The following is a 21,427-nucleotide window of genomic DNA, read 5'->3' as shown; positions in this document are numbered from 1 at the left end:
CACATCTTAAATCCACCTCATTCATCAGGCTTTAAATCTTTCATTTTAGGAATCATTTTATGGAGAATATGGTTTGCAACATAGATGGCACATGTGTTTTTAATACTGAAACGTGTCTAAAGTATCTGGGTACAACTTGGTATCAACTACCACAATTTAAGTCACACTCCTTGATGTTAGAAAGACATTAACTAGTTCCACAGTTTCTGTACATCAAAGTGTAATCCGTAGTTCCTGGTACCTGAAGTAGGTGTTACTGGGAATGGAATGGTTTTTATAAAAAGCTAGACTGTATTAATGAAAAGAAAAAAATACATCTATGAAAGCTTAAAACAGTTTTACAGCGGCAAGCTGCTGATTAGAAGGCATTTCTTAGTGTTTGGGAGCTCAGAAAACCCAACCCCAGTTCACATGAGTGTAACTTTATTTTTTGCTGAAGTTTAGGGAAATGTTTCCAGTCTGTACTACGAGTGGCCATTAAGTATGAGATAGGCACATCCCCTAAATTGCAAACACCTTCTTGAATCACAATTGCAATTTGGGCACAGGTCTCTAAGGACCCCAAAAAAACCCCAAACATTATTTTCATTATTAAACCACTTTCTTGCCGAACTGAATTAATCAAGACACAGAGGGAAAGATCTAAAGATCTCAACTTGAACCAAATAAGCGTTACTAAATCATCCTAGAAGATGCCTTACTGCTTCAAACCAAAGGCTGTGAAAACCTGCAAAATAAGAGAAAGAGCCAGACTATACTAATTCTTTCACACTTCAAACTGAAACTTAACTGCTTTAGAATCACTGCATCACAATCAAGAATCAGCAGCTATGGCTATATATAGTATGGTTATGGTACTTTTTCTAAACAGAGAAAAGGTTCTCCTAGGACAGCAGATTTTAGCTTTTCCAGTGTTCACAGATACAAACATCTTACTTTTGCCACCCAGCCTTAGGTAACAAACTGAACCAGACCCATGACTTCACTGTCTTGAAAATTACATATGAATAGAAAATGTTTTCTGTTTCTTTCTGGTGCACAGTTTTGTGACACCACTTCAACACAACCCAAGTCTCACCAAAAACTCAGTTTTAACAGAGTTGCAGCTGAAGAAAGCAAAAGTAACTTCTCAACATTACCTCTGAATCTCCCTCTAAAAACATCCCCTGTGCCAATATCTGCAAGTGCTTTATAGTTGTTTGGTTTTTTTAAAAAAGAATCGAGCATTATCTTCTGTTTTCTCTTTGGTGAGTGCTGGGTAGCACACCTGGAACCTCAAGTACAAATTCATCAAGTGATTTATTTCACATAGTGCTAGGGAGGCGAATCAAACTAGAAATGTACACACACAATGAGAACACACACTGATACACACCAGTACACGTGTGAACAAAGACAGTAACCAGAAAGACCTTGGTAAATAAATGAGGAATACAAACTAATAATTATATAAATGCATGATCCATGTAATCACATTACAGCAAGAGATAACTACAGCATTCAGCAACTACCTTTGTTTCCCCTTCCCCCCTAGACCCGCCAAAAATAAAATGAACAAAATCAAATAAAATATATTTAGCAATGAAAAAATTCATCCATGCAGACAGAAAACATGCAGTCTGGTAACATAAATGCCATTTTTGCACTCCACAGACCCTTTAGAGTTTGGTTGGGTTCTTTAATGATACCTAGCACAAGCTGCAGCTGAAGTGAACTTTCTCCTTTCATTGGAAGAATCTGCATCTTTAGGAGACGCAAACTTTCCTGACGTACATACCTGAGAACCATGAAAATCTGCCTTGCCAAAAATGTATAAAAGTGTATTTAACCCTTACATGAAAGGCAACGGGCTGCTTAGCAAACTGTAGTTCCACACAGTGAAAGTCACTTGCTAACGCCGATCACTATGAAAACGCCTTACGCCAGCCTGATTGGACACAGAAAACCCCGGCTGCATCACAGTGCAAAGCGCCTCAGTACCACACCCATGGGCTTTATTCGGATAGGATATGCCCCATGAATGAGCATCTACTGTGCTTACAATATGGCACAGTCATTCTGAAGCCAAAAATCCAGTTTTACAGAGAGAAAAAAAAAAAGTTACAACAATTTTAAGCTTTCCTAGCTAAGGTTCTGAAAATAAAGAGTTGGTGTAACTAGCATGAGCGCACATGGATGGTGATCAATTAAGAAAAATCATACAAATCCCTCTAATCTCCAAAGACTTTTGCACTAATCACCCCTTCATTTCCTTATTTCCTTTGTGACCATATTCAAACTGACGGTGGATCTCATTTTTTCCTGAATAATCTTCTAGGATATTTACCCAAGCCTAATGTATGCAATGCTTCTGCATTATTAATACCTGTGTGGGAAACGTAGCAAAAATTTTACCTCACTTGCTACAGCTGCCTCTGAACTTTTGAGTCCTTTCAAAACAATGCAAAATAAGTCCCTAAGCCAAGAGATCATTTGTAGTGGGATCAATTAAGTGACTAAATTGAAAATAAAATTCAATAAAATGCCATTTTTAACCTAAATGTTAATTTAAACGGTTCTCAAAAATGTTTCAATGATTTTGGAGGAAGCACGGTTAAACAGTGCCATCTAGCAGCAGCTTAAGTAAGCCTGTTTCTGTGATATTGTTTGACATACCAAATAGTTTGTCAACTCCTTACTCTTCTTAGCAAATCAAAGTGAAGGTGCCTGTCCAATTGCTATAAGCAAACCTCTGTGTATTGAATCTACACCAAGTGCTACCGCTCCCACCAATCTAAACCCTGGACTCATAAAACGGCTGGGAAGTGCGGGGGGCAATGTGTTTAGAACACTTTTCTTTCATACCTTATTACTTCCACAAAAAAAGCTCCTAAAACATTCTGGAGAAGGTAAGCAAGCATTAGCAGAACTCCTAATGTAACAGATCCCTGTACAACTCTTCACTTGAGTCTGACATAAATTAAATTTTGATCTAATGTTTCTCAACTTTTTTCTTCAATAAATTTAAGTGGCCAAGATTTCTCCCCTTGTCACAACTAAAACTGTTGACACATCCAAAGTTACATACACCAGTAAATTGGAGTTTTCTAACACAACAATGGGGGGGAGGGAAGGGATACTTTAAGGCCCAAAAGACTGACATTAAGGTGGGTTCTTTACCAGAGAGAGTTGCACAGAATACTTGCAGAAATCAATCACTGCACAAAACACTAAAGCAAAGCACTCCAAGCCTAAAGCTCTGGTTTCACAAGCACATACTTTAACACCCCAAGTAAGCCCTGGTGCTAAGTGAAAGATGAGCCATCTCATGCACACTCAGCCCTGTTAGTGTTCTGCCCTCTTCCTCTTGCAATGCCTTAATACAGATGCATAGATATCCCATAGATGCCCAATTTTGCAGTAAATCAAACCCAGGAGCTAATACATTTTAGACTACAATGGTCAAAAAAATAAGACAAATGGTGCCAGAGTATTTTTGAAATTGCAGCAGAAGAAAAACGTGTTAACAACAGAAGTGCAATGACAATCTTTCACTCTGCAATCCAGAGTTTCTTACTAACAAGAGCTAGAACACTGACTGCCACTCTGAACAGCAGCAGTGTCCCTGAGTGCACCACAAAAGCAAATCCTTTAAAAACTGTGAAGCTCTATAAATCAGTAGAATCCAATTCAGATACATTATGAGGCAGAAATACACCTAAATCGAGGTGACTTAAGTTTCACCTCTGCTGTTCAGTAAGTTGGAGAGAAGCTCTGGTAGGCTACCAGCACCTCGATGTGGTGGTACTCCGCTGCTGGCGGGCAGTCCAGGCACTGGGTACAGGGAGAGGGGTTTGTTTCTGGAGTGTAAACTGATGCTGAAGAGTACTGGGAAAGGAATTTTGATTTGTTTTCCCTGACCACCTGTAGGGAGTAGGTTATAAGTTTGTGTTCATGACTGGTAGAGGCTCCCCTTAGACCGCTGCAGCCTGTCATAGATCACAGGGCAAAAGGCACCTGCATGGTTCAGCTTTTCTTCCCAGGGCTGAGCTTTTCCCCAACATTTGTTTTAGCTGGTTGTCAAAAACCCCCAATGATGGAGAATTCATAACCCGTTTGGGATGATTAACTACCTTTCTGGTTGAAAAGTGTTCCCGAATGTGTAACCTAAATCTTTTAACACAGTTCAAGCCTATAGCTGCCTGTGTTTTCTTTAGTGGATATGGAGAACATCTGATTCTTTTCTTCTTCATAGCAACCTTTCACATACTTGAATGCTGCTATCACTCTTCCTTGTAGGCATCTCGTGTGTAGGCTAAATAGAACCTAATTCCTAAAAGCTTTTCTCATAGGTCACGTTCTCTAGATCTCTGACCTTTCTTGTTCCTCCCCTCTGGATGTTACCAGTTTATTCACATCAACCTTCAAGTGCATCACTCCGCTTATCTAGTGTGTACAATTCTCAGAAATAGGCACTTGATAGATTTTTTTTTTGATGCCTTATTCAAAACATGCTTTATGAAACCTTCAAATTTAGGTCCCAAGACAGCTGAAGTCTAGATCAAAGTCTTTATTTTGAAATAGTATTGCATCAATAATGTAAACAAAAAGGGAAATACTGAAATACACTTATGTAGAAAAATATGCATTGGAGAGGGTTTTTAGAATAAAACTGTTCAAGATGGGGAAGCTGAAGTACTGGTGCTAGCTCATATAGTATCCTGATTGGAATACCTTGCTTCTCTGCATCCATTTGTTGTTAATGTCAGTGAGGAACCACTGACAGCACTGAAAAGCCACAGCTGTAAATGAACTGACGCCTATGAGCAGAAGAAAACACTGTTTTTCTGCTCTGCTGAGTTTGTATTTGGAAAATCATGGATAGACTGAAAGACAATTCAGAAAACACACTAGTTTTCCCAAAAAGACTTGCAACCATTACCCCTCATCTTTTTCACGTAACACCTTGCAAAAACAGTCTGCACTTTCTTCACAGCCACCCTTTAAATACTGGAACATGGTGAGAAGTTGGTGGAGAAACTCCTCCTTCCTCCCATAATTTTACTGTGTTTTTCTGTTTGGTTGGTTGTCGGGGGGAGAGGGGGGTTGTTAAAGTCACTTTCTTAAACAGAAGAAAGAAACCCAATGGCATTTTTCTTCTTTAATGAAAATCTGCATTTATGTTTTTCCTGTTCTACTGTAACATTACAAAGAGTATTTGGAACCACTGAGAATATATTACAGTGACTGTCTCAGATTTAAACTTCTTAATATGCTTTAGAAGCGTGCTAACCAAAAGAAAAAATTCAGTTGATACTCTCCTTCCATCACTCCCAATCATAAGACTCAAACTTCTCATTAAATGCATACTAGATGCTCAAATTTACCATCATCTGATGAACTACATTTTTACATTCACAAAGGAAGATTAACATTTGCCAAAGGTAAGTCAAATTTTCAAAGCATGATAAAGACAGAGAAAAATGCCAAATCATAAACAAACAGAATTTCAGGAGTCACTGTCACTTAGGGAATCAATTACAAGCAAACACACTTTTACCCTTAAAGCCCAGCCAACAAAAGCTGAGGGTCTAAAATGCCTAATAAAATCAGCAGCCAAGTGATCTGTCTTCTATTACACCACAAGCCAAAAAACTCACTTCTCCCTACACCAGTGTCTTGTACCAATCAGCAATAATTCAAAGTTTTGGCACAATTAACTCAAAGCCTATTTATAGTCCCTCAAGTCAAAGTTTCTGCTTAGTTTCCTTCTGTAAGCAAATTCCAAAGCCAGGGATTTGACACACAAGACAAACACTAATGTCTTCTACCTAAACAGATGAAGCCTGTTGCTCAGCCCTGACACCTCACGTGTTAACTCCAACTGGTATCACACAAGTGCTACAAGATGCACAGAGGCGCGTACGGGATTCATGAATGTGCATTTCTGCAGACACATCATACCCCAGCCAAGCAGAACCCCTGGAAAGACTGCACCAGCTAACTCAGCTGCAGGTCCCCAAGGGTGCTTGGTCACAGCATCTGCCCCAAGGGATCAAAATAAGCACAGAGGAAAGAAAAAGAAAGAAAAAATACTAATCGCAGAAACTGGTTAGGATGAGGTTGAAACTTCCAAAGAACTGCAGAAATAGGTTATGACAATATGAAAGAGTCAAAACCACTGCTTTATGATGCAATGTCATTTATCTGCATCTCTCAGATGCAGAGCACTTCTCTTAAGGTGAAAGACACTGTCTATAGTGTTGCAGGGACCAAAAAAAAGCCACCTCAGCTTCTGTGAAAGGTGAAGAACCTGCACATAACTTGCTTAATTTCAAAACAAGCTCCCAAGCAAGGCCACAGAAAACAACAGGACTAAAGACACAATGGTTATTCTCTGTCTGCTGTAAGGAGGATACAAATAGCATGCGAGTCTGCTCCAATGTTACTTCAGAAGCCCTCTTTCCCTGCAAAATTGGATACTTCACAGTGCAACCCTCTACTGCTCCTAACACACACCTGGGAAGATTGCCCTTTGACAGCTTATTTACCTCCACTATTTTCAACATCACTTGCTGTAAGACTTTACAAAACTAATTTTTTTAAAATAGCTAAAAAAAAAGAAAGAGAAATATTTACACAACCCAGAAGTTCCTGAAGATAAAAAAAAATTTCACAAACCTCAAGTTCAACATACAAAATTCAGGCCTTACCTACCTTCAATTTATGATGTTAACTCACAGCAAGTGGCTTCTTCCCCTCAAAAAAAAACCCCAAACAAAACAAATAAAAAGCCCCCAAGCAAGCTTCCACCTCCAAAAAATACTGAACAAAACACCCCCACAAATAACCCAAACATTAAATCAGCAAAACAAATTGAAAACCTAGTTTGGGAAGTTTCCAAGCTGAACACCAGCTGCCTTTACATTGCTATCTAAACAGTTAGCTTCACTTATGCAGCAGTCATGCATTTCAACAGGTAGCATTTGCTCAGCAGTCCCTAAGAGTGTCTTAGTGTAATACACACTCTGAGATAGTGTACAAAAGATTATTAAAATAAAACTAAATTAAAACCATCCCTTAACATGAAAATAAGCAGGAGGGCATGATGAACATTACAAGCAAAATTCTCCATTAATGTTTCATACAGCAGTCCTTCTATAAACTAAATCAACCTGCCCAAGGTAAACAAGCACAAAGGGGTAATTTTCGGAATGACAATATTTTACGAATCCCACACCCATAGCAGAGACTCCTTGAAAGAGGAGTCTCCAACACAAAGCCTAACTTAAAGAAGTGGTAATTCTAAGACAAGATAGAAGTACAAAACACAGACCTTGTAACAGTCAATAGCAAAGCTGCCAACTAAACGGATCTGGCAGCAAATAGTTTTCATTAAAGCCGATTTAATTAAATGCACATGACTGCACTTCAAATGTGCATAATAATCCAGTGTCCCTAAACCAAACCAGCACCACAGCTCACCAGTAAGGAAAAGGTTAATCGCCACCCCCGTCCACCCCCCCTTCCCCAGGAGCGGCAGCGCCCAGCCCGGCACTACTTATCCAATGCTGCCGCCTCCCGGCTCCCACCGGCCCCGCACCCCAGCCCCGGGGCCCCGCACCCCAGCCCCGAACACGCGCGATTTTAAACCGTCACCTCTGCTGAAAAAGTAGTAGTTTGGACTTGTGACTTCTACCGTACCCCGACTCGGTTCCGGTGTGACTACTGCACAACCGTACAACCTTTTGGATAGAAAGATACCCGAGGGGGACATCTGAACGTGCTCCTGCCAACCAGCCCTGGGGAGACACAGCGCGCTCTCCTTTAAAAGAAAAGGTAAAAACATTAAATTCCTACGTGAAACGCACAGTCTAAGACAGCAGCAGATCAGACACACTCCAAGGATGTGACAGGATTCTGGGAGGGATGAGAAATATCTAAAGTCTGCTTTCTCTTGTTTGCTGGGTGACAGGACCTGTACTTCAACTTGGGAGGCACAGGAACACACACCAGGCTCACAGGAACATAACACATGAAAAAGGAAAAAGAAATTCCACATAGGAATTATGTTAGGCAAGGAAAAATATCTTATTTGGTCCTTTCAATATGGAAACGCACCAAAACCAATTTTGTGTTTATCTGTTCAGTGAATTTCTCCTGTCTCCAGCCAGCCTCCATAATCACATGGCAGTCTTGTCTCCTAAAATACCCTCAGGCCTGCCAGAGAGCACTGCCCGGGTTAATGCTCTGTATTCAGAGACATAACACAATCCAAGATCTGTAGTGCTACATTTGAAATGGTTAGCAGCAGCAAGCCAGAAGCTAACTCACTTAGGCTTGTCTTGCCTCTGCACAGTAACACCAGCAATACCGGCTCACACACCTACAAGTCCCCACACCGTCAAACAAAAGCATTCCCAAAGACCTGTTGAAAGCACCTCAAAGCAAAGTTGCACAAGGCAGGCTGACCACAGCAAGCTCAGAGAACTTTGTCCTAATTAGCAACTTGTCAGAAACAAGCAACTAGCAGCTAAGTGAACTATTCAGCCTTATTAGCAAATGAAACCCTAGCCAAATTACGGCAAGAGCCAGCAGTAAGCACTAGTCGGCCGTCGATGTTACTACAAATGGCCTGATCAAAACATGGTATTGCTCCTACCTCTCAGAGTAGGTAGTCAAAAAAATCTCTTCAGGTTTCAAAAGTCTAGTCTGTTCTCCCACTAGCTTTCATAAATCTTCTATAAACTCATACTTGCAGCACAGGAAAAGAAAACAAACATGAGATATGTGAAACTCAGGTCTCAGAGCACTCTACAGAGCTCTACGTGACCCGTATGTCTATGTTGAATTCACTTCATCATGGCTAGTTATGCTTCATTTACTGATTGCTTAACCATCTACTACAGGGACACATTCCAGATACGAGGATGCACATTATCAGAAGTTGAAATTCACCTTTCATGGTTCAATCCTCTTCATACTCATTCTTCTGGATTACATGAGGTTCAGCATGGCTAGGACTAAACCCTACTGCGCAGCCACTGGAGCATGCAGAATATTGCTTTGCCACTCAGAATTAATCCTAACCGTGTAGGCATGCTTACATTTACCTATGTAATCTCTCTACCAGTGTCTCTGAAGATACTGTGCATGTAGGATTTATTTAGGCTGTCAGGCCTGCTCCAAGCTTCCAGTTGCCAGCTCTGTGACTGTGAAAGAAAACTACTAAAAGGAAAAGAAGAAAACGATTTTATTTAGATGTGTTGTAAAATAGGTAATCTTAAGTGGGATAAGAAAAAAACAACATAAACAGTACACACTTGTCAGATCAAGCTCTAATATCAACGATATAGGACACCATTATGAGGGGGAAAATCCCCATAAAAAGGGATTATTTCCCAGGTTGACAGTTAGAGGAGTTCTATCCTGTAACAGAGACAACATCCTCAAAGGTAGATACTCCACTTAAGAGAAAGCTGCCCAATGGGAATAAACCGATGCTGAGGAAGCTCAGGTAGGAAAAACTTCTCACAAAGAGGTCATATATCTTACACAGTGTTACAAGTCAGAGGTGATAAGTAACAGAACTCTAAACACACATCCTAGGAAGTTTTACAGGGAACACAGGAGCAGTAATACAGGAATATGCAGCTGCCAAAGCCACAGTTATATGTTAGTTTACAGAGACCTAGGGAACATACACTGCTGCACATGAGTCACAGCGTGATGTTACAAAACCCTACACTGTAAGAAAACACTCCAACAATATCCAGACACATCATCCCAATTCATTGCCTGACAGAACACTTTAGGCTGCACTGGGAACACCTGCAGTCCTCCAAAAAAAAAAAACCTGTGAAACCCTGATCATCTGCATTCATGCAATCCTACCTGTTCCATCCTTCGTTTTTCCCTCTGTGACCCATTTCACCCTCTCTCCTCATCCTCTCAACCATCCCACCGCTCAAGTTTCAGATTCCACACTGCTGACAAGAGCTCTGACATCTCCTTGGAAGATGGTTCTTGATAGTTCCAACTGTAACAATTATTTCAGACCAAGACCAAACATAACAAAACCCACCACATCCCAAGCACCCTCTGCACATAACAGAGAAGGGTTTTCAGGCCACAGCACCCAGTACTAAAATACACAGCAAATTTATGACAAGCAGCAACTTAGACCTTCTGAAAGCAGAAGGCCTCATCAATGGAACTGTTCAGAGAATTATCTTGCTTTAACAAAAAAGTACAGAAGTAAGTTCCTTTACTGCCTCACTCATTATCAACAACTGAAAGCTTTTACATCCAGATTACTAGTCAGTCTCAATCTGCAGGAGATACCTGTGATTCACCAAGTTACAGACACAAGTGGAATTCTTCAGCTAGGAGATAAAATGCCACAGGATTTAAACCTTGGTTCACTTTTCTGCATTGCTCAGCTGCTTCACAGATGATGGGAGCTTCAGGATTGCAAGTTGCCAGAGAAAACAGAAACATCATCAGAAAAGTAGCTTGGGTTATTTTGTCTATTTAAACCTCCCACCCCCCACAAACAAAAGTTGTGAAATAGCTTTTTTCCTGAATCAGCACTGCAATCAGGACTATTTGAAAGTTACAAATCTAGAAGGAAAGACTAAACTTGAATTATCTGATTGTTAAGACCAAGTATCAACCACTTCACAAGCAGCTAATAAAGATTCGCTTCTTAGCTTAAAAAAAGCAATACTAAAAATATCTCACAATGAGACAGCTCATAGCACCCCAGAATTACATGGTAATCACTACTGTTTATTTTACTTATGGAGAAACAGAGAAGCATTATCAGCACGGTGGAGCGAGAAAAATGGAAAGAGCTACTGCTGGATCTAAGAGCATACACCAAAAGCCAGAAGAAACCTTAGTAAAAATACTTCATCAATTACTACACAAATTAATTTTACCTTAAACATATAGTGTAAGCTGTGCAAGAGACCTCTACTTTAGGACAACAAAATAAAATCAAGATCTAAAATTATTAACATTTTATTGAGCAGTAGAAAAGTACTGTTAAAAACAGTTAAAGCACCAGATGCTGAACTGCAACTCAGGAGAAGTCAGTGCCCATACAATGTTAGTCATTTTCTTTATTTTCCACTTGGATGAATAAAGTTGATGCTGTAGCACCTGTTGCTCTGTCTCTAGGAGGATGTCCAAAGTAGGGAAGCAGGGTTTAGGCAGCACAGCAAACACTAGGCAATGCACTTGAATGCTGAAGTCTACATAAGCTTGTGCTACTCCACCTGCTTCAAACATCTGCTTTCAACAGCATCAGTCTTCTTGTCAACATAAGGTCTTAGGTTGATCAGAGAATTTATTCTTCCTGATCGCTGACCTTCTACTCAAATTTACTGTTTCAGTAAATGGACAGTCCCAGGGATACCTCAACTATATCCACTAGTAAACAAAACTAACAAGCATTTAGAAAATTAACAAGTAGGACAATAAAAACTAGACCATTTATTTAACAGTATTTCACAATATTTAGATTTGCTTTAGAGCAATACATAAGCTCTCTGCACAGTGAATTTAGGATCTAAAAGACATAATGTGGTAAACATTAAGCTTCAATAGAAATTGGCAAGTCTCACCAACAAATACCATAATCACAGTAATGGAGTAAGGTGGGTTTTTTAGAACTACAGATGGAACCCATGAAAAATACAGCACCTTTCCATCCAAGAAACTTGCATATAATTTGCACAAGAGAGCAAAGAGGATGTCTGAACAAAGATTAGACTGAAACTGCACAAGTAAACTGTAGGTCTGTAACATAACCAGCTTCTACATGCTAAAATCAAAACCAAACCCACTAAATCTGCAACAAAACAGCCCCACCCCTTTTTGCTTTTAGAACCCTATGCTACAGAGGAAGAGAGTTCCATGTTAGCAGTAGATAACCTGTTACTGCTTTAGTTTTGCTGAATATTTATTAATAACAGTTTCTGCTTCCTCATTAAAACAGGAAAAGTTACTGTTTGTGTCTTCCCTCCCAGCATGTTTTACAATGACTGAGAAAACCTTTGACCTGAGCACACTTCAAGCCAAAAGCAGTTATCACAAAATAACAAGAATACCTAAAGCTTGATACATCAAAATGTGTTCAAGAGAGCTGGGTCACACCCCATTCATTCCACAGAACCAGAAACCTACAGATGCCAACAAATACTAATACAACTACCTGCTTCAGAAGTCAATTCCTTCTATCACAGAATCACAAGGTTGGAAGAGACCTTTGAAGATCATCAAGTCCAACCATTCCCATCCTATGCTAAACCATATCCCTAAATAACTCATCAACCCTTTTTTTAAACACATCCAAGTAAGGTGACTCAACCACTTCCCTGGGCAGCCTGTTCCAGGCCCTGACAACTCTTTCAGTAAGAGATTTTTTCTAATATCCAATCTAAACCTGCCCTGGCACAGCTTCATGCCATTTCCCCTCGTTCTATCTCCTGTCACCTGGCTGAAGAGACCATCGCCCACCTCTACAACCTCCCTTCAGGTAGTTGTAGGGTATGCCTGACTGCACATGCTGGGTTCCCTGTTATGTGGCAGACATACCCAACTCGCCTCCCAGATATCTGACTCCCAGTATTTGAGAACTCCCAGCCTTCCCACTTCCTTTCTTCCACAGCAGGCATTATTTGTTTGCACCAGGAGTTTCTTCCTCCAGGGTATATCTCAAAGGGAACACTCCAGTAGGTCTGCAGGCATATCTAAGTGATACAATTCGTGCCGCCAAGAAACCAAAACCAGTTTTAGAACCACTAAAGCCACCATGAGCTACATTGTTTACAGAACAAGTACCATGGTACAGCCCTACACTGACAGCAGCTGGTCCACACATTTCTGTGCTGCTCAGGCTAACAAAGGAGCTTTGTGTTCTCACAGGATGGTATGCAAGATTTCTTTGCAATACAGCCCACCTCCACACTGTACAAGCAGATACAAAAATAGGTTTGGCTCTGCTGCTGCCTTCCCTTTGCACTTTTTTTTTGGCTGATGGAGTTCCTGACTTTTAATCAGCTTTGGTGTTACTGTAATACCTGTGTATTGCCAATTCACACTGCTGTCTCTCCCCAAACAGAGGCAGTCTTTGCTGTGAGGAACTGTAGCACAGCCCTCAGTTTTCACCTTTGGATATAGCCACTCCTGACAGCAACAAAGGGTGCTTAAATAGAAGGAACATTTTTGAAACAGAAGAAAGGCAAGTAAAAAAAAAAAAGGGGGGGGGGGAAGGAGAGGGGTGTAGAGACTTCTACATCTCCTGAATAAGGCTTAAATCAAGAACAGGGTAGAAACATGCAAGAGAGAGATAAGGAATACTATCAGAATAAGATTTTTCCAACAAGTCATAAAACTACTTCTGCAATTAGAAGACATCATTATAGCCAAGTTCAGTTTTGGCTAAGTCACCTCATGAGCAGGCTGCATTGTTACAACTTCTAGTTAGCAATAAAAGTCACTCTGCTGCTACTTTTTCTTCCTTCTGACTTTTAATCCATCTGGCAATTAGACAGAAGGCACTAGAAACAGTGCTTGACTGCTTCCCTTATAATGGAGCAGGAACTGCAAGTAAAGGTCACATTTCATTTCCTAGAACCAGAGCTTTATTCCAGCATCTCTTCAGTAAGTGGCGTTGACTCAAAGGTTAGGAACACATAGGGAACAGGATAATCAAAACACTTTCATTGAACTAATAGGTGTCTGAGATACGACAACAACAGATCATCTTTCCCCTTAGTTAGTATTGCTGTATTTTCCTCAAGTTCATAACAGTTTTACAGTAAACAAGATCTAGCAACAGAGGCACTGATTTGGAAATCAGCTCTGGCAAAACACCTTTTTGTTACTTCTTGCATAGTGTAAACAGTATTAACTTCAATAAACATTTGAAATATGGATTATATTAAGCAATATTTACTATTTCACTGTATAGGAAAAAGAGAGATTAAATCCTTTCTTGACATTCTATCTGAACTTCTCAAACAGCTTGCTAGAAATAATGAAAAAAAAGTCCAACACCATTTCTTAAAATTTAAAGCAAAAACAACCCAAAAAAATGCACCCTTGAGAAATGTTGGGAAACTTTCTATATTGGCATCTCCTCTATGGAATGATGGGCAGCATTAGAAAGAAGTTACGCACTGAAAACACATATGCTGATGATGCTGAAAATCTTAACTGCCACTTCATGAAGAGCAAGACTTTGTTGCCTTCTGTCTCACTGACACCTTTGACAAGCGATTGACTCCATTTTCTCTGTACCCTCCTACTGTGTTTTGCTGTCTGCAGCTAGGATCTTCCATAAACCTTCTCCTCTTAAGGCTGAAGAAACACAGTCTTTCCCAGGCTCTCCATATCCATCATGAACTCCCTAACCATCTCTGTGGCCCCTCATTGGACTCATTCCACTACATCATCCTCTCTCTTTCCCTGGGGAGTCCAAAAGGGTCCAAGCTGGATCACTGGACACAGGAGTTCAAATGCTGTCTCACAAGCTCCAAGCAGAGCTGAAGGATGACTTTCCCAGGCCTGTTGGCTACTCTCTTGCTAACACAACCCAGGATGCAGTTCACCTTCTTGGCTACAAGAGCTCATTGCTGGCTCACGTAGAGCTTCTTACCTACATCAATCACTGAGTATTTTTCTGCTAAGCTGCTTTTTCTAGTCAGTCTGCCCAGCCCCACCTTTACCACTAGCTGGGGTTACACCAACCCCAGGATCTTGCACTTGCCTTTGCTCAATGCCATACCGCTTCCGTTAGCCCTTTTGCTAATGTATTAAGGTCCCTCTGAACCAGAGCACTGGTTTCCAGCTTACCAACCACTTCCCCACTTCAGCACACCCTACAAACTTGCTCAAGGTACAGAACATCCTGTCTTCCAAGCCCATTGAAGACATTCAATAGCTTGGTCCCAGCATGAAACCCCAAGAGACTTTACCAGCAACCCAAGCAACAACAGCACACTTGTATAAATGTTTGTCACCAGAAGCATCGCTACACTGATCAGGCAGTTGCTTTCCTCACCACCTCAGATTCTCACACACAGCCACCACACTTGCTGTGGTTCCTGCTGTCCTCAGTTCCAGCTTCATTAACAGGAGATAAAGGGGGAACATTAGATAGATGGATTGGTAAAAATTTGCATTAGCAGAATTTGTAGCAAATGTTTTTGTTCATTTAAAGTTTCCAGAGGTCCTTAAATGTCTCAGTTTAAAAAGAAGGTGCCTAATTTCACAAATAAGAAACCCTACTGGGTAATTTCTGCCTGCCACCTCAGCACTGGGCTATTTGTTTGATTTAACATGTGTGTGTGTATGTGTACACACTCAAAGAGCTAAACCAAGGCATTAATTTAACAGTGACCAGAGTCTGACAGTCAATTTTACATACAATGACTAAAATTACCCCACAGGTTTTCCTGTCCCAGCTATCACAACTTCAGCTCAATTTTTAGTTCCAAGTTTCAGATTCTATAAGTAGACTTATTTCTATTCCAAAGTTCTGAATACCTCATTTTTTAAAAAGAGAGGGTACTTAAAAACTTTAGGCAGTTCCTCCCTCCGCTGCATTTTTCTTATATTTCTCCCAATAAAAATCCAAGAGCACAGGACAGGCACCCAAATCTTGAGAAGCCAGAAGTAGCTTCTGTAATGCTATGCAGTAGAAAAATTATGATAAAGAGAAGCTAAATTTAAGAAAGCCATAACAAGACAAAAGAATGAAGACTCATTTGTAATCTTACACAAATAGTTGTCACAAATAAAGCTTTTTGGACCAGCACTCCACTTGTCTATGAAAAGAAGTTACCTACTCCAGCACTGCACTACCAAGTAAAGAACCACCTGGGTTACCTAAAAAATAGTTCAGTACTTCAATAGTTCAGTATCTAGTTTCTATTTAGACACAGAAAGTTCAACTGCAATAAAAGGAAAATGAGATGTAACTTTAACAATGTCATGAAATGGTCAAGAAGAGAAACAAGAATTCTGCGAAATCAGGAATAAAATACTTTAAAAAATGTCATTAAAGACAATTTTGCAGTCTTTCAGTACAAGCAGGACACAACCTTAAATGCAAGACAGACCAATTCTCCATGGAAACATGACATTAATTTTCAGCTTTCTGCAGCTTTTCTTTCACCATGTTTTACATTAAGGAGATTAAATGCGGCCAGCACAACTACAAGTCGGGGTTTGGTTTTTATGTTTAGGGTTGGGGAAGCAAAACAAGATGATGGGGAATGTTTTAAAGTATTTAGAAGGAAAGGAGAAATAGCATTTGCAGTTCTTCTAAGTCTACCAGCTACAGTCCTGTATCATCCCACCTCCATCATACTGACAGTCCCTCCAGAAACAAAGGGTCATTGACATGGAAAATTTCACCTCTGCTCAAGCAGCAAACACACACATCACTAAGTAACAACACAGTTCCTCTCTCTCAGGTTCCATTAATTACAATCAGACAAGCAGCTAAATTCCAGCCAAGAGAGTATCTTTCCCTTCCACTCTTATGAAAACTTTTCACTGACGCTTAGCAAGTAAAATGCCCCCAAAAGCCACTGTGTGACACCTAGTAGACAGCTGCCCCATCAAGAAAACCCAACCAGTCAGAAAGCACTCATCTTGTAATCACGCTGTTTAACGCCAAGAAAACACTTTCCCTCGTCACCTTCAAACCAGAAAGAGATCAAAGGGGGATTTTAAAAATGTGTAATTAAGACTGAGAAGATCTGATGACAGCTTGACAGCTCTAAACATTCACCACTGATATTGTTACCTGTAATTTTGTATCCGTATGCAGCCAGCTGCCCAGCCATGTATTCACCATCGGAATTATTGTGAGAACATCCCCATGTACGAATCCAGATCTTCTGAACACCAGGAATAATGCTGTTCAATAAAAATGAATGGAAAGGACAAGTTAAAAGACAAACAAGTTTCCTCTTTAAACCCACTGAACACACTCAATTGTAGTTCTCAAAACATAAAATAAAACCAGGTGACATCACGCTCAGCAATAGAAAAACAGGGGGTTGGTCCTTCCAAATTAGCCACTGCTATTGTTCTGAGACTAGCGGGGCATCATTCTGCTTGTGGGAGGCTGTGAGCAACTGCTTTTGCATCACTTGGGGCTTTTACCTATCCTTTCCTTCACTTAAACTGTCTTTATTTCAACCCACAAGTTTTCTTGCTTGGGCTCTTCCAATTCTGTCCCCTAGCCTACCAGAAGGAGGGGTTAGCAAGTAGCCACTCAAGCAGTTGGCCACAGTCAATCCACCACAAGCGGCAAGAAAAGTCTTTATTAGTGGGAAAGGTACAGAGCTGTAGGATAAGAAGAGATTCAGTACACTGCAGTCATGTTAAAAAAACACCACAAACACCAAAACCAAATAATTAACTCTCTTAATTATCATATCATTTTACAAGTGTCCTTCAAGTGACTGCACTGAGCCCTGAAGCCAGGGGTTCAGCTACTCAGAGCATGGGACTCATTTTGAGAAGCTCATCTACTGGGGGCTGATAGGTCCATGCCCAGAGAAGGGGAAGAGTATCTTCAGTCATCAGCTGAAGCTGGTGAAGATGACTTTAAAGTTGCTGTAGGAGGGGAACCTCAATTCATCCCATTCCTAATAGTTTGATGCCAGTGACAGCCATAGATGTTTGGATCCAGGAGAAGGATGACAGGTCAGAAGGAGAGCACCTGAAGTGCAGCCACTCCAGCTAGTAAATCAGCTTCCTTGGGTGCCCAAATGACTCTAAGCAAACACATGTAACATAAGGAACAAACAAGAGTTAGAGATGCGCAGATACCTTCAGCACTGTGATCTCACTGGCACCACGGACACATGTGGGAATGGAAGGATACAGGCTCTTTAGGAAGGACAGGCAGGGGAGAAGAGGTGATGTTGCCCTCTTCATCAGCTGCCAGCTGGTGTACATGGAGCTCCATCTGGGGATGGACGAGGAGATGACCAAGAGCTGACCATAGGTCAGGATTAAAGAGAGGGCAGGGACAGGGGACCCTACAGTGGGGATTTGCTACAGGCTACCCAGCCAGGAAGACTGAGCAGGTCCTACAGATAGGAGCAGGCACATATCCTCAAGACCTGGTCCTCAAGGGGGACCTCAAACACCCAGATAGCTGTTGGAGGGACAACACATTAGGGCATGAGCAATCCAGAAGGTTCCTGGAATGAGTTTATGACTATTCCATTCTCCAAGTGACAGCAGACCCCAGAAGAAGAGGTGCCATACTGGACCTTGTTCTCACCAGTGAGGAGGGGCTGGTGGAGACATGTTCTGTAGCTCTTACATAATATTTCTGCTGAAATAAAACAGTAAGTTCAAAAGAAGTCTCACTGTACCACTTCCAGGATGTACATACAAAAGGTATAGCCTTTGGAAACCCCTGGTTCCAGAAGCCAGGTGGGAAGACTGAAGCAAGGAAGACACACACTTGGAAGATGATCACGTCAGGGAACACTTCAGCAAACTGGTCATATCCAAGTCCCTGGGCCCTGAAGACAGTCCAGCAAAGAGCCATGGAGGAGACAGAAAAACTGGAGCATCTCTCAAAAAGACAGGTTGAGAGAGCTGGAACTGCTCAGGCTGGAGAAGACTCAGGGGAATCTTCTCAAGGTCTATAAGTACCTGAAGGGAGGGTACAAACAAGACAGAGCCAGGCTCTTTTCAGAGATGCCCAGTGACAGGACCAGAGGCCACAGGTACAAACCAAACCACAGGAGGCTTCCTGTGTTTCCACCAGGAAACACTTTTTCACTGTGAGGGTGACCAAGCTCTGTCACAGGTTACCCAGGGATGTGGTAGAATCTCTCTCTTTACAGACAGCCAAGAAAAACCCCAAAACAAAACACCTACTTCTACACAGTTCTGGCCAGCCAGTTCCAGCTGGCTCTGCTCGAGCAAAGTGTTTGGAAAAGACCTCCTTAGGTCCCTTCCAACTCAAACCTTCTGTGATTCTAAGAATTTTGTTTGTATTTCTCAGTCCAAATATCCAAAGGCTACTGCCAGACTGCATTGTGAAGATGTCTGCTTCACTTTAATTCCTTAAATAAAAGCGGAGAAATTTGTCAGAAGTGTTTTAAGCTTTTACATGTAACTAACGGGTACCATTTTTCCAGTCTGATTACTACACTAATCAGTTAAAAGCCCCTAGAGAAAGGTTGTCCAGGCCAAGAAATTGGGATTTATTTTTCATTATCACTACATTTTGCATTTTTTACTCAATGTTTAACCTTGTATTCAGATTCTACATTATGGGATAATTAGAGCTTCCACACTATTTTTAGAAGCTGACAGTGCACACCAAGATACAAGAAAACCAACAAGACAGGGTTGAGGGAAGAATTTACCTGTCACTTGGAGGATCATCATCTGCCTGAACATTTTTCCGGGAATTGCGTTTTCTCACTTTTGGGAAAACATTCTGTCTCACAAACTGCCGATCCTGGGGTTTCACATCCTCTGCTGACACAATATCTTCAATATCTTCAAGCACTGAATCACAGGCAGCAGGCATCTTCTAGAAGCATTAGAGAAGACTGGTATTAGCAGACGTCTTCTCATAAAGAGAAGTCACAAGTGTTTCTATGTGATACCTGCCATGTGTCATACAGATGAGAGACAATGACTACAAAAACCAACAAACTATCCAGGAATATTTTCTAATGCCCTCTTCCCCTAAGATCTCAGAGGCAGTGAGGAAGCCACAAACTATAGATACCTTATTTTTTAAATAATCTGTACCTTATCATATTCTAACTCAAAAGCCCTGTAGCTCCTCTGACATGACATATCCAAGACACAAGTAATCTTAACCATGTCAAGCATCACAGCCAAAACAATGAGCTCATGTTATGTAACAAATATGCTTCCACTCACATCACAGGAGAACAATGAAAGACCCAGCATTTAAGTGTCTGCTTCAGCGGCTGTTCTGGCTCTTTGCTTATGTGCTTAAAATAGGTGCACAGTACTTCAGTGTGTGCCCAAAGTCCCTTAAAAAGAAAACAAAACCAAACAAAAAAAACCCCACCAACAAAAAACACAGATCTATTCTGAGAATTCCTGATCCCACAGGCCTTTCACTTGAATCACTTCATCCATCAGGACATTAAGTCATTCATTAGCAAAATATGTAAGTTCAGTTTGTTTCAGAGGGTCACAAATAAAGACGACAATTGAAGTAACATTTATACCTTATTAAGCAAGGTCTATATCCTCCTAGGTAATAATCCTGGGGAAAAAAAATAGAAAAAAAATTAAAATGGCATGAACAAGCAAAAAATTAGCAAAGACACTGATCTGTTTGTGCCTCTTAATCTTTTTTGTTAAGGTTGGATGCATTTAAGTCCTTTCAGACCTCCTCCAGTTTTCTGTCTTCCATGAGTTTCAAATTTTGAATGGAAGAGATTAACAGTGAACTTCAGCTAAAGGCATTTATAACTTGTTCTTTATTACAAACACAGTGCTTTTAATACAGATTACTTGCTATCTGCACTAGCCCCATGCGTGCACATGAGATCTCTTCTCTGTAAGCTGACAGACACTCTTGCAGCTGCCCTGACAGACTGACTGGAACAAGGGGCAATACTAAACTCACCAGTTCACACAGCCTTCTCCATATACTGCCAGGCTGCACCTGCAGAACTTCACATCGCTCTTTACCACACAATTGCCAGTGAATAAAGACAACAGAATTGCCCTGGCACAAACGGAACCTCCTCTGCCCCCGTCTATTTCTGTCACACACCCCACCACACACCCCCCACCCCCCTACCCCCGATCCTCCGGGCACCGCTTCCCGCGGAGAAAGCTCCCACCCGGCTGGAGGAGGGCTGCTCCTACCGCTACCTGCCAACAGGTGCCCCAGGGCTGCCAGGCCGCGGGCTGCCAGCCCCAGGCTCACGTAGCGCAGAGACAAACTGCGGCGCTACCGCAGAACAAGGACCGCACCGCCGCTCGGCTCGGCTCCGCTCACCGCGGGGCCCCGCGGCTCCGCGCCCGCGGGCAAGCGCCAGCCTGACGCGCAGCCAGGCCGCCGCCTGCCGCCGGCCGAGACCAGGGGCGCCCCGGAGCACAGGTCGGCTGGGCGCCCACGGGGCTTCCATCCCCCGACGGCACCCGAGCCGCGGGCCGGCCAGGCAGCCGGCCGCCCAGCGCTCCGGGGGTTCCCGCCAGAAGCGACGCCTCCCTATCCCGGCTCTAACGCGGAGCCCCGGGAGGCCCCGCAGAGGGCAGGGGCGCGGGACAGCAGCAGAGCCGGGCAGGGAAGGGGGAGACCCAGCCGCCAGCAGCGTGAGGCGGCAGAGCAGCCCCGCCGGGGAGCCCAGACACCCACCTCCGCCTGACGCGCCACCGCCTCAGCTGGGCTCCGCCA

General features: G+C 42.0%; 1 protein-coding gene across 1 annotated transcript in view; it reads right to left on the bottom strand.

Moving 5' to 3' along the window:
* CDKAL1 (CDKAL1 threonylcarbamoyladenosine tRNA methylthiotransferase) overlaps positions 1–21,427 on the bottom strand; it is a 414,385-nt gene extending 392,958 nt beyond the window's left edge. Inside the window, exons 1-4 of the mRNA XM_084280398.1 lie at positions 21,389–21,427; positions 20,247–20,284; positions 19,401–19,570; positions 16,805–16,917 (exon numbers count right to left, since the gene is read on the bottom strand). Of these exons, the coding sequence (XP_084136524.1) occupies positions 16,805–16,917; positions 19,401–19,567 (280 nt within the window). The 5' untranslated portion in view covers positions 19,568–19,570; positions 20,247–20,284; positions 21,389–21,427. The remainder of the gene's footprint in view (positions 1–16,804; positions 16,918–19,400; positions 19,571–20,246; positions 20,285–21,388) is intronic.

Source organism: Gallinula chloropus (assembly GCF_964237585.1).
Source record: "Gallinula chloropus genome assembly, chromosome: 2".
NCBI classification, from domain to species: domain Eukaryota; kingdom Metazoa; phylum Chordata; class Aves; order Gruiformes; family Rallidae; genus Gallinula; species Gallinula chloropus.
This window is presented reverse-complemented; position numbering and strand designations above follow the sequence as displayed.